Source organism: Sabethes cyaneus, chromosome 2 (genome assembly GCF_943734655.1).
Source record: "Sabethes cyaneus chromosome 2, idSabCyanKW18_F2, whole genome shotgun sequence".
Taxonomy (NCBI): Eukaryota; Metazoa; Arthropoda; class Insecta; order Diptera; family Culicidae; genus Sabethes; species Sabethes cyaneus.
The window spans coordinates 149,902,580-149,915,830 of record NC_071354.1 but is presented as its reverse complement, the minus strand read 5'-3'; the positions used below and the strand labels follow the sequence as shown (position 1 = coordinate 149,915,830).

The following is a 13,251-nucleotide window of genomic DNA, read 5'->3' as shown; positions in this document are numbered from 1 at the left end:
TAAAACATTATGATATTGACAAAAAATTCAAGCATTAGCGTAACAATCTTGAGCATACGCACCTGGTAAGATGTCTACTGCCTTCGTGCACCGCCATTTCGGAACTTTTAAATTCATTCAGTTCTTTGCGTATGGCGGCCTTGTCCTTGGGGGTAAGTCGAGTCCACGGTTTGTCAGCTCGTCGATCGTAATCGTGCGCTTGCGTGACCTCGATATAATCATTGAATCGAATAATTTTCTTCTCTTTCAATTCGTCTACGGTGGGCCGGAAGCTAAGTTTCCGCAACAGGTAGCGTTTTTTCTCCTCCTTTTGCTTCTTTTCCTCTGCAGGGCTTTGCGCTGAAAAAATATAGCGAATAGGATTTTTAGTCAAATAACCTTGGCACTTTTTTTACTGAAGTAGCTTACTTTTCAAAATATTTCTTTCTACCAGCTCTTCTGCGGTAGGTCGCATTGACAGCCGTCGAATCAGCCGGGCCCCGATAGCTTCCTTCGATTCCTGCTTTTCGTTGTCCGATTGCAACTGCAGAATGTTCCGGTTGATCAGTTCTTGCCGATCGGGTCGCAGGGCAAGCTTTATCGACAGGCTCTCCTTGCGGGCAATCTTAGCGGCCCGATCCGGATCTTCGTCCCGGTAGCGGATCGGGCCATCGTTTTGATCGTCGTTGTCGTTCTCGCGGATTACAAATGGTCGCGTATTCTCCTTATTCTCCATCGTGCTCGGTAGGCCAATCTGGAAGCGCATCGGTCGCGAACTAGCGAAGGGAGGTTGTTAAAATATATGAAAATATTAGTTAATTGTGTTCAACGCCGTCGGTTCGTTCCGCTATACTATGGTCGGAAACAGTTGAGTTAAAATCATACATGATTATATAGGCCAAAACAACTCAAAAGAGAAATTGGTGCTAAGCGCTCATGATCCTTGCTTGGGATTTGTGCTTATCCACGATGAGCATGTATGTACGTATGAACATTCCGGTGAGTTATAATAAGAAACGGCTGGATTATTTCGAAACGTATTAGCGACAACATATATACATTGAAGTGTCAGAGAACAAACATGCGATCTGTAGTAGTTGCGTAGAAAATTTACGTAATAATAAAGTGCTATACTATTCGATATTCAATTAAAAAAAGTATAAACTGAAGTGCTATGGAAAAATCATGGATGGTGTATATTGTATGACATAAAAGTTAATTTGTATGAAGTTTTGATAAAAAAAACTTACGTTGAAACCAACATAATGATAATTAACGTTAAACATACCCCCATGCATTTTGGTGAAATTTGTTATAAGGAGTGTATCGAAAATCAGTTTTAAGCTTTCTATAATAAACCTAAAACTGAAAAGGTTGAGGAAAATTATAGTACCACATGTTTTATTGTATTTATATTATTATATTTACAAAACAATGAATTCAATAAATCAAGCAGATTGTTTGATTTCTGTAAAACGACCCACATTGGAGTTGACAAAGGAGCCATCCATATACCACGTGGACTGTTTAGAGGGAGGTGGGGGGTATGAAAATGTCCACGCCTGTCCACCGAAGGGGGGGGGGGTATGAAAAATGTCCACGTGGACAATTTTTTTTTCATACAAACAATAGAAATTAGAAATATTGAATTGATTATACCGTTCTGTTTCAAACTTCGAACACTTAAGCTATGCTGAAACTGTCTTCAAAGAAAAATGTTCGAAAACATCCTTATTCTACTCCCATAAATGATTTAATAGCTTGACAATTTAATTATTTTCGTGCTAAAATTTAAAAAATGAGGATAAAATGTTAATTTATATTGAAAAAGACTAAAAACCTGCTGTTCGGTTTTGTTTCAAACTTCGAACACATTCATGGTCGACATTCAAAGCTCGAATATTTTAGCCTCAGACATCGAATATTTGTATTACTTTGGAAAGTATTAATGTTTTTAGTGTCATTCAACTTTGAAAATTGGTATTTTTCTGTCCACGTGGTATCTGGATGGCCCCAAAGCAGATTCCGCTTTCGGAACATGACCTTCTGTTTTTTGTTCGAGACTTCGCAACCAGTGGTTAGAGTACAGCACAATAGCGGGGTATGTGCTATGATATTATTGACTCTTCAGTTTTAGAGTTGACACTACTCTTCTTCAAATTTCGTACAGTAGTCATTGTAGTCGCGCTGCTCACTTTTTTGATAGCTTGAAATCGTCGCAGAAAGAATCTGCTTGGCTGTATGTAATTTATAAGGATATATTATGCTTGTCTAGCACGAAAGCTATTGATTTACTTGACAAAATAAACGAAATTTGCCCCCGCGACGATTCTGGCGACGGTTTCGCCCGCGACGGTTATAATTCATCGCGTACGAAAGGGTGGAAATTGACAATATTATTTACACTGTAGTTTTATCGCTGTCAATTTTTCGAAAATTGGAAAAAATGGCGTCACCCGAAAAGCAACCGAAGACCAAATACATAAAATGAATATGCGCAAAGGAAACACACGTGCGAAGGGTAAAGGAAACAAAGCGCTACGATCAAGACGCAAGACACTTTTTAGACCAGTAGTCCATAAAGTCTTTAAAGCTTTAAGTCATGACGCTGCTCACGGAGCACATACGCTACGCACACTTGCCGTGTTCGTGCGAAAGGTACAACTGCGGACGAGGCAGAGTACACACTGAAAGCGGGGAGGTGTATGAATCACGAGCTACTTGTACTTCTTAGAGAGATTTCCATCGTACATCTGACAAAATTCGGTAGGTTACGGTGGGCCGGATACGGATACTTAAGGATGCCGGACGACAGTGCGACGACAACAGTTCTTTTTATCAACCCCATCGGCACCACGTGCAAAATGACTCGACAAGGTCGAAAGTGATATGCGACTTCTGAGACGACTGGAAAATCGAGCCATATATGACTTTCATCACGTCATTATAGAAAAGTTTCATTTTCATGGATTTTGAATACAGTAGGGCGAGGCATAAGTGCGACGTTAGAAGTTATTATCAATTTTCATGAGATATAACGAAGGACAACAGTAAAATATATTTTATATTGATACAATAACTCAATATCTTCACATTCAACTATAAATCGTCTGGGCTAATAGGTTTATGCAAAATAAATTTTTCATTTTTCTGAAAAAGTGCCAAATCGCACTTTTGCTCCACTAGCGGGGCAAAAGTGCGACACTTGAATCTATGAAATTGGCACAGAAATAGCTAACAAAACTATAATATCTTCAATCTGCGATATGTTTCGGTAAGGAATATTCTCAATTTGCACCTTTTTTATTTTCTGTTGGTGTACTGCAGTCTTCGCCAGATCGAAGCTTTACCAAACGTTTATTTTTTGTTTTACCAGCGGATGGACACTGTTTTGCTTCTGCCAACAGAAGAGAACACAGTATCCTGCAGCAATGCATCTTCCATTTCTAGTATCTCTAATACAGTGTCTAAAACTATATGTAATTACCTATACATTTTTGCCTCGTCCATGAATCGCACTTTTGCCCCGCTAGGTGCTTGACGGGGTTTGATCTAATTATCGAAAATCGAAATATATTTTACAAATTTTTCTCACCGCATTTCCAGAAGAGATATGTGAGTGTGTAAAACGCTGCACAATGGGTAAAAACGAGCTCGTAATCGCAAGAATTAGAAGCCGCTGGTTTGGAATCTTACAAAATACCTATTCCTATGTAAAAAAAATGCAGGGAATCGATTGGTGATGGTTTCATCCTGCGCAGACTTCGGGAAGTGGTCAATTTTGACCTATTATCCCCAAAAATCATGATAAAAGAGTTCTAGATAATATAGAAACTTCTTTGCCGCCCGTAAAATGAACTCAAATAGCTTCCAAAAGTTGTCAAAACATCATAAGAATCCAATCCCATCCATTTTATACTGTGCGAAATGCAAGAATAGTCCATTTTACCCAACGCAGTTTTACCCCTCTTTACTCTATTTGGCAAAACCATTATAGTTACAATCAAAGTAACAATCTAGGTTTTATATACTCTTATAATGACTTTTATGACTAAAATTGGTCATAAAACCGCAATAAGAGTGCAATAAAACTCATATTGTTGGTTGGGAGCTGTCTTTTCACAAGATTGTTAGATTGTCTTCCACACAATGATATATACGGCAGTGGCAAACAATTGGGTTCAGAATTTTGCCACAAGGTGGCATTGGAGCACCATTCGTTTTCAAATATTTAATCGCCACTTAGAATAATAACCAGATATAAGATTTTAGTCTTCAACGTTGTTCAAATAGTCAAGACCCATTCTATACCTACTGAACATTTTTGAGCAAAATCCATTCGTCAGGTGGCATTAGTGACGTAATGGATTTTTTCCGGTACTATGTCCCCACGTACTGTAGTTGTGATTGTTCTGGTAGGTTCGTTGGTACGCAGTCATACAGAAACACAAATATTGTGGGTTTAGTGGCTTAATGCAATGATGAAGCAGCTGCGAGTAGTCCTGTGTTCGAATTATAGCAAAATCGATCGAGGTCGTTCGATGTCAAATGATTTTGAGATAGGTTAACCTCAGCCCCCTCCACATGAGTTCTTCATACTAAATGTGCATTCGCCAACAATGAAGCATCTTGCCAGGAAAAGTTATAAGACTGGTACTGGCTTAAGGAGTGTAATGAGGCCTCTTACCGAATCATAGCTAGTTCCAGCAGTTCCGGGCTCTAGTCTAGAGAGCAGTGTGGTTGGAAGTTATTAAAAATATGAAAAAAAAACTTCGACGTCGACACCGACAAAGAACGAAGAGCGGAATACAGGAAAACGCCTGAACGATATCACAATAGATTAAAATATTGATCTCAGTGACAATGTCCACATGGAAAAAACGCCTAAAATTTGCACTTAGAGCAAAAATATTATCAACTAATTTGTCGTTTCGAATATTATAAATTTTAAAACACGCGTGCAGGATGCTATATCTCTGCATATAAGTGTTAATAGGAGGAAATGCTTATCAACTTAAGGACTATATTGGCACGCTACATTGTGCCTGATTTTTAATTTCAGGTACCTATAATAAATTTAAGTTTGCATGAGGTTTTCGAGCCATCGTAAATCTCGCATGTGCATAATATTTCTCGATAACAATTTTCAAATTTTCAAATGGTAGTACCACTACCATTATATTTGATTTATAAAAAAGGTGTATTTTTGATCCTAATTTTCTTAATTACTGGCTTTACAAGAAAATTTCCGAATATCCAGGTTAGTCTCATACAACCGGTGCTTACATACTGAGAATCGTTTCGTATGGTAATTGACGATCGTTTGCTTTCGCGTCTCGCTCGTTGCATTTTTCCGACAGCGGTTGTTTTAGAAAGCCATTGTGAATTCATTTGAGCACATTTAGCAATGGTGCGTTTACAAACCGGAACTTTTATTGAAATCTTATAAACGTGCATTTTAATCGTGGAATCGGATACTTAGGAACATTGCGCGTTATTTCTATCATATAATTATCAATCAATAAAGTAGTCAGAGTTTTAAGCCAATTCTATGATCGAAGGATGCTAAAAGGTATCTCGCGCAGTCAATGTTTTTGATTAATTGCCAAATAGACACGTTTGTCCCAGGACAGAAACGTGTCGTTGTCGCACGTTGTCGTGCATAGAAACAAATGTCTATCGGTATTTAATAACTAACCGCGCACAATTTAGAATGAATCGAATATGTTGATAGCACGTAAGTTTCGATGCGGTAAACTGATTTCTCGTAGTTTTTTCTTATATTGGTATGTCGGATCTCTACTACCTGTTGGTCACGTAACCAAAAACGTCCTCAAATCGTACGCGAGCTCAAATGACAGTGATCGCACCACCTGCCTCGGTGGATCCAGATCAATTCCTTTCTACTAACAACAACTCCTTCCTGTGACACTTGTGGATGATGCAGAGGATTCCTCGCTATCTAGTAGCAGCAAGTGTCGGACTAGCATTCCTTTCCCTCCAAAATTGACCTGCATGTGCGTGGCAAGCTTTGCTATTGATCATCACAAAGAATTAGATCACCAGAAAATGCATACTGAGAATGATCTGCTACTCCCAAGCATCATTCAGATGGTTCTGTGTTCAATTTCTGCAGATCTAGATCAATTGCGGGCAACTCACAGGCGGTCAAACTATGCTATGCTATGCTATGCGAAAATTATAAATTTTAAAATATATTGCCAATGAAGTCTCCTAACTGAACCCGATTGCTTTCAAAACGCAAGACACAAACCAATGTGAAACCATGATGAACGAATAAAACTTTTCCATAATCGGCAATGGAACCGTAGCGCGGTGGTTTATTTGACTTTTGGTTAGTTATTGTTTCTAGCGTACGTGAATGACGCTGTAAAATGGAGAAGTAGTATCCTTTACCAGTGCTCATAAAGATGACAGTAAGCCAATTCACCAGTACGCGATTATTCTTGCGAACGCAAAAGTGTATGAGAGGAAGTGGTTATTTCAATGAATAGGAGCTAACAATAAACTGCTTTTGTTGGATAATAAAGTACGTTATCTGATATTAACAATGATCTTCAACGGCATAAAAGAATGATTCTAATTTAATACATATAGTAATGTTTGATTCGCGTTTGGCACTTACTTATACTACAACAGTTACGTTACTTTTTCTAGTATTGAATCCAGAATCCTAAGCAAAAGCTCAAAAACAAATAATAATTATTTTTCACGTAAAAGTGATTTCGTTATACACTTTTACCTATGTTACCTGCAATTGAGGCAGCGCAAAACTTGTTGGCATCTGCAGACCCTTGGCAGTGTATAATTGCAGTACCATGACTGTTGTTAATCTGGTATACAGTCGTCTATTATTTGATGGTACACTGCACGTGAGAGGTACATACATATACCCGTAAGAATGATAAATTATTCCATTATGATGCTAATAATACTTCTTCTCTGGCATTCGTGCGGGTTTAGGTTTTCAAAGCTGTGCGACTGTAGTCGGGCTGACTGGTACAGCTGTAGTATGCACAGCAGTTGGTTCGGAAAGGGCCTTTACAATCTTAAGGAGTGTGTTGTAGGTTGTAGGATTTATACAGATGGCTTTGCTTGGAGTTTAAAATATACGCTTCCTGGTTTACCCTGTATTGCGAAACAGTGTGAATAGCAATGTCGTTTAAGCTTTGCGAATAAGCTTTCTCCATTTCTTGATACCTAGTACGTATCAGTAAAAGCTGCCGGAAGGCACAATATTCATCCTGGAAGCTAGTACTTCAAATTTAGATTTTTAGTGATATTATGTAGAAATCAATCAATGGTAATTGTCTTCAATCTTACAAAAAATAATGAAGAAGGGATAAAAGTCTCTTCCTAAAATTACAGCTTTTCGATTTTTACCTAGGAAAAGTGATGGAATTACAATTCCATTTTTTTCACGTGCCCCATATTCTCAAGCTTTGGATTGAATTGGTTGTCCGTCAGTATGAAGAAATGGTTAACAGGAAGAAGGTTTACTCAAACGAGAAGATGATTGCAGAAACAGTTGCTCATTTTGCAGACTTTTTCATTATTTGGAAAGAATCAACAAACGGCAGCAACGTTGGACGAAATGTACGAGACTACGTTGACGAATAAAAAAAAGTTCACCTCGGACAATTAAGTAGCTTTCCTTTTTTTGTACGAGCTTTCTATCGCAGATCTAGTATTATCATCTGGAATAAATTGCAATCGTAATCGGCCATGCGTGATCTGAGCGACGAACAATTTTGTGCAGCAAAATTACTTGGTCGTACCTTAGTCGTTGTTGTTTGTGAACAAATAGTTTTCGCTAGTGGTTGTCTATTGTATCTCCGTCAACCAGACTGGTATCGCTAATGTAGTCTATAATCTTCGTAGTTTCGTCAGTTATGTTAAAGGTTTCGTAAAAAATACAACGCCGATCCACAAAAATATGGATTAGCATTTAATACTCTTGCGTTTCAATATAATTAAAAACAACTCTAAGGCTTCTGTCGCCCTAGTCTAGTGATGCTGCCTTCTTTCAATACATTTATCAGCGAAAATCACAACTGTCGTGGAGTGGAATGCAAGCACAGGCACGGCTCGTTCCCACAAGTTTCGAAACTCGCTCAGATCGACAAACGATGCTACGATAAAAGAATCATGCTAGTTCCAGTGAATAGTTAAATGATCCAACAGATAGCGATAAACTGGCTCCAGCTTCGATATTCGCATACTCTATATTTTAGTAATATAGACAAGTTCAGAGCCTATTTTTAATAAACCTTTTATAGCTCTGAATGTAGAAAAATGCTGAAGTGGAGAACTGGGGCATAAAGTATCTAAACTAAAATGTACTCAAGGAATAGAAAATCAAACATATATATAGAGGGTTAAAAACATCCAAGCAAACTAAATACTAATGTAATAGCTATTCATAAAGTGTGTTTTAGGGTGACACATTTTTAAACTAAACGTAGAGTTTAGGATGTTCTCAATAACTGGTTCCACGGCATTAAAAACTAATTGTTATTTCACTAACAAACAGCAATTACACTTTGTTTATGTTTGGCACATATAAGTTAAAATTCTATTATTTTTTTGTTCAACTAACCATGCTATAAAAAGATACATTAAAACACTTTCTGTGTCACCCTAGATGTTTTATGTACAAAGATAGGATACAGTTGAAGAGCAACGTAATCGACAGTGAAGGGAAGAAATGTGTGTTGACAGCAAACAGAAGAAGAAGAACAGAACAGAAAAACAGAAACTCAACATGTTCGATAAACGGCACTAATAAGATGAATTACCATATTCTAATCCGTGGTCGTAAAACTGGCCTAAAATGTACAATAAAGTGGATAGAAAAATCATTGATTAAGTGTTGCTATGTTTGTATTTTTAATACCGAAACTGCACAAGTTTCGATTCGATAGTTTCGACACTGTACACTCTAGCGACGATAGGTTTGGGAAAAATAGGATTCTATTAGGATAAAAGATTAAAACTTAACAGATACGGAAAACGTAAACACGAAAAAGTATACCAATTAAAGCCCAGCTGGCATTGCTACTAAAATACAAGGATTGAACTAGACAGACACAGAGTTCGAGCAAATTCAGTTGTAGGTAAAGGATAGCAATAGTTGAGCAGCATTATTAAAAAAAAATGAATAACTAACATTTTCATTGCTCAAAGATAACCAATTTAAACAGGATATCGTATCACGATGGCTTCATGGTAGGGAGATGAGTGAGGAATAACGATTCGACAACTTCTCTCACACAAAATAAGAACTGCTCAACGCAATGGGTGTTATTAACCGTTTACACTGTGATTTACTGCATCATAAAAGCACTAGAAGATCATGAACGGCACTTACTTGATCGTCGCGGTCGGATTGTTGTCGTAGCGCACGGTGAGCGTCCGGTTATCCTGCGTCGGCGTTCCCGGGTTCGAACCCTTCTTCTTTAAAGCTGATTTCAATGGCACTGCGTTGAATTTGGGTTCCTTTGCGGGGATCTCGTCGATACGGTTCGTGTCGATGGCGGGATTTGGTTGCGACATTGTGTACATGTACTCCTCGTCCGAATCGAGCTCCTCGTGATCATTGTTCTCATGATCTGTGAGGGGAAAGTGAAGGCGAAAGATCAGTAATTTCGTTAAAGAAGCATTTTCATAAACTGGCCACAATTGGTAAGTATGCAATCTCCTATAAATCAGGATTAAAAAATATTATTAACAACTCGACATCCCCAGAATTTCACTCCAGCTGGTCTCCTTCCAGATGGACTTCATCGATATAAACAAATAATACGCAACAGATCCCTGTCGTCGTGTGTAGTTCACCAGGTTTTTTAGTTCATATTTTCTGTTACGTCTGATCTGATTTTTTCACAACTTTATGTGCGTGTAGCATTGTCGTTCCGGATAGGACACACATTTCATACTGTACGCATGCAAAGCGTAAGCTAAATACTGGCATCGATAGTGACAACATATGTAGCTATGTTTCGAACCATGATCGTCCAATCGAGCGAGTGATTTCTAGGCGAAAATTTATGATGTTTACACTAGCGGTCCGCCATTCATTCAACAGTTGAATGGAATCCTCCAGCTAGCCGGCTCAATGGATCACAGCTTGCACGGAGGGTACGTACAAAAGGAAGAGCGCTTCACGGTGATTCGCGAGTGTGTGCCGCAAAAGCAAGTGTTTGGGTAAGCTATCTGTCGGATGTTTTGGTTGTTAGTCTGGTAGGAATGTTTCGCTATTATTATCACTTTTTCGCAATAAGCTTGTTATTTATAAATCGAAGCACCCGCCACAGTAGTCGGGATCGCCCGACTCACGATGGCGGCGGAATTTGCGAACTAAGTAAAAGGTTAACTACTGAAGCGTGGGAGGCCGGCTAAAGAGGTGAACTAGCGGCAGCGTTAATCAGAAATGTGCAATCATTAATATGCAGGAATTGGTATATTTTGATTTAAGATCATTAATCTAGTTTATTTTCTGGGAACGATTTGTGCTGCGATGTACAAAGCAGACGCAATGCTATGCTTTCCGAATGTACCTATAATTCAACAAAATATTTGGTTTGTAATCTATTCAATTATGTGTGATTTTCACTCAATGAGATATCACCGAAATAAACAGTTATTGACATTGCAATCACTATCCTGGACATAACTTCCAAACTAAAAACACAACGTTCATGAAAGTTTAAAGAAAACTAGCAACTTTGATTTCGAAATCATTCTTCATGGTTCATAACAGAACAGGCCAATATTTTTTAAGCCTTATGTATATAAAGCGTATTCCAGTAAGGACATTTGGCACCGAAACAAATAAGACGTAGACGGACAATCAAATCGGTTGAGTATGGCCGGTGAAGTGAGACTTCCCAGCTACTATTATCGCGATTGACTGCGACAACACTGCAAAAAGTCTCAAACTAGCTGGCTAATAAATTTGGTATAGCAACCGGAATATACCTTCATATTAATAATATAAATTAAATAATATTTCATTGCTTTTTCAGTACTTGACTTACAAATTATCAACCAAATACTAATTAAGGGGACGTAGACGACTAAATTTTTTGAAAAATCGTTATTTTTTTATTTCAAATTTTGATTCTGCAGTCTTTTCCGCTTATTTTGATACTAATTTTGTAATGATCCGACCACGGGAAGTGGCCGAAAAACGATCATACACAAAGGCATTCCAGTGCGGTGTGGAACAACCTCGAAAGAATAAAATGCCGCTCCTGTAAAAACACAATTTTCAAACTTTATGTACCTCTTTCTCAGAAACTACACAACGTATTTGAATAAACTTTTTTTTTGTTTTCTTGGTAGTAGCTTGGCAAAGCCTGCTATAACTTTTGAGCTTTGTTAACAACAATGGCTGTAAAAATAAGATTGTCTTTTATAGCTGGCCCAAACTCATTTGTTGCTATGATGAAAAAGCTATATTTTTATTGTTATTATTTTTATTGAGGGACGTAAATTCTAGCAACAAAGGCTCTACAAAAAATGCAAAGTTGCAAATCAAACTAGAAGCAAATGATGCTCACTCTTACGCGAGCATGAGAAGTACAGCGTTCAAAGCTTACTCCACTGACTCAAGCGTATGATACACAACCGCGGGTGCTATGTGCATACATTCTGCTACCTGCACACTTGCGAGCTCAAAACTTCGTAGCGTCTTTCTACACAGCCGGCTCACGAAACCAACAGCTGGAGAGCTGCCAAACCCCCGCGAACAGAAGCAGCACACTAGGATCTATGACTACAGCCTTTGCTTTATTTCTTCCTTCCTCCTTCATCTTACGCCCTCGCTTACACACTCGAGTAAGAGTGCGGGCCTCACGTGCGATCGGTATTAACTGCTCGGGTTGCAATGACGAGTGAGAGCAAAGATCGTAGTGGATAGCTAGCTAGTGTAGTTGATGATTGTGTATTTAACGAGGGTCACAGTTTATGAAAAAATAAGAGAGTCCGAAAATGATCCTCATGCCAGCGTCTTCGTTAGAACGAGCACGCGCGTGTGAGAAAGTAAGAGCACATAAGCACGAGTTTCACAATACGGAAAAATGCTTCAGTGCCATCATAAAGGCATTTGCGTAGATCGGTTTTAAGAAGTTTTATAAGGGCGTTGCAAATTATTTTGAATGTTTTTGTCACCTCCGACAATTTTGAAATCTTAAAAAAACAGTCAGTGTTAAGTTGTTCTTACCTTAAGCTAAGAAGTTTAAAAAACAGGGTGTAAAAAAACTTAGTTAGACATGAGTAAAATTTCTTTCATGTGAAATCAATTGTCTGTATAGAACTCGAAAATGAGTGTAGGAGTGTTAATGCTTTTAGCACAAAGTAGAAGTGAAAGTTCAAAAAATGCATTAACTAAAAAGTGGTAGAAACGAAATTCTTTCGATTATGTCTCTCTTTACGTTGGGTTTGGCATGGTATTCAATAGCGTACCTGTTAATGTTATTTCAGAGAAATCCAGAGAAATTGACTTTTTTTATCTTTTTAGATCCTATAAACTAGAGTAAAATGAGCTTGAATTGACAAAAAATGCTAGAAAAAGACGCGTGTCGTGGGCAAACACCATACTTTTTTTTTGATAGATTATAGTCACTTTAACAGCTTGGGTCATTCGTGACTTCTGCGGGGTTGGGATTTGAACCCGGGTCCTCGGCGTGAGAGGCGTGAATGCTAACCACTTCGCCCCGGGACTGGCCCCCAAACACCATACTTTTACAGAGGGGATTTTTGAATAAACTAGTCTGCCGCTTCTCTCATAACAGTCATATTTTCTATGGAGTTTCCTATATAAAAGGGACTGTTATGCGAGTAGCGGCAGTAGTCCCTTTATCTCTATATCTCAATATGCCACTGAAGTAGGTTCAATATTTTGACGAAAAAAGAAAGTTATTTTTGTAAGGATTCCAATGATGTGGTGCTGGTTCATGACCCGCGTCTGTTTCTAGCTTCTTTTTAGCAATTTTTGCCAAAAGAAAGGTATTTGATGAGTCCAGTTTTCTCGACATGAAAAGATGTAGTCTATAACTCCGGATTCTGGCCAAATAAAATAAATTTAGTACTTTTAGTGCAATTAATATTTTCATATAACAACCAATGACAATGAGTTTTTTTACGACACATAGTTGTTTCTTGATGCTTTGGGCAAATAAACGCTAATTTTTATTAATGTAAAAGTGAATATCTTTAAATTCCAGTGGTCTAAGTTTTTTTTTTCAT

At 38.1% G+C, this 13,251-nt stretch overlaps 1 protein-coding gene across 2 annotated transcripts in view; it reads right to left on the bottom strand.

Moving 5' to 3' along the window:
• The window catches only part of LOC128738577 (phosphatase and actin regulator 4), a 214,853-nt gene that overhangs the window by 4,980 nt on the left and 196,622 nt on the right, over nt 1-13,251 (bottom strand). For both annotated transcript variants that reach the window (XM_053833823.1, XM_053833824.1), the window contains exons 10-13: nt 9,371-9,611; nt 8,799-8,828; nt 409-755; nt 63-339 (exon numbers count right to left, since the gene is read on the bottom strand). In XM_053833823.1, coding sequence (XP_053689798.1) covers nt 63-339; nt 409-755; nt 8,799-8,828; nt 9,371-9,611 — 895 coding nt within the window. The remainder of the gene's footprint in view (nt 1-62; nt 340-408; nt 756-8,798; nt 8,829-9,370; nt 9,612-13,251) is intronic.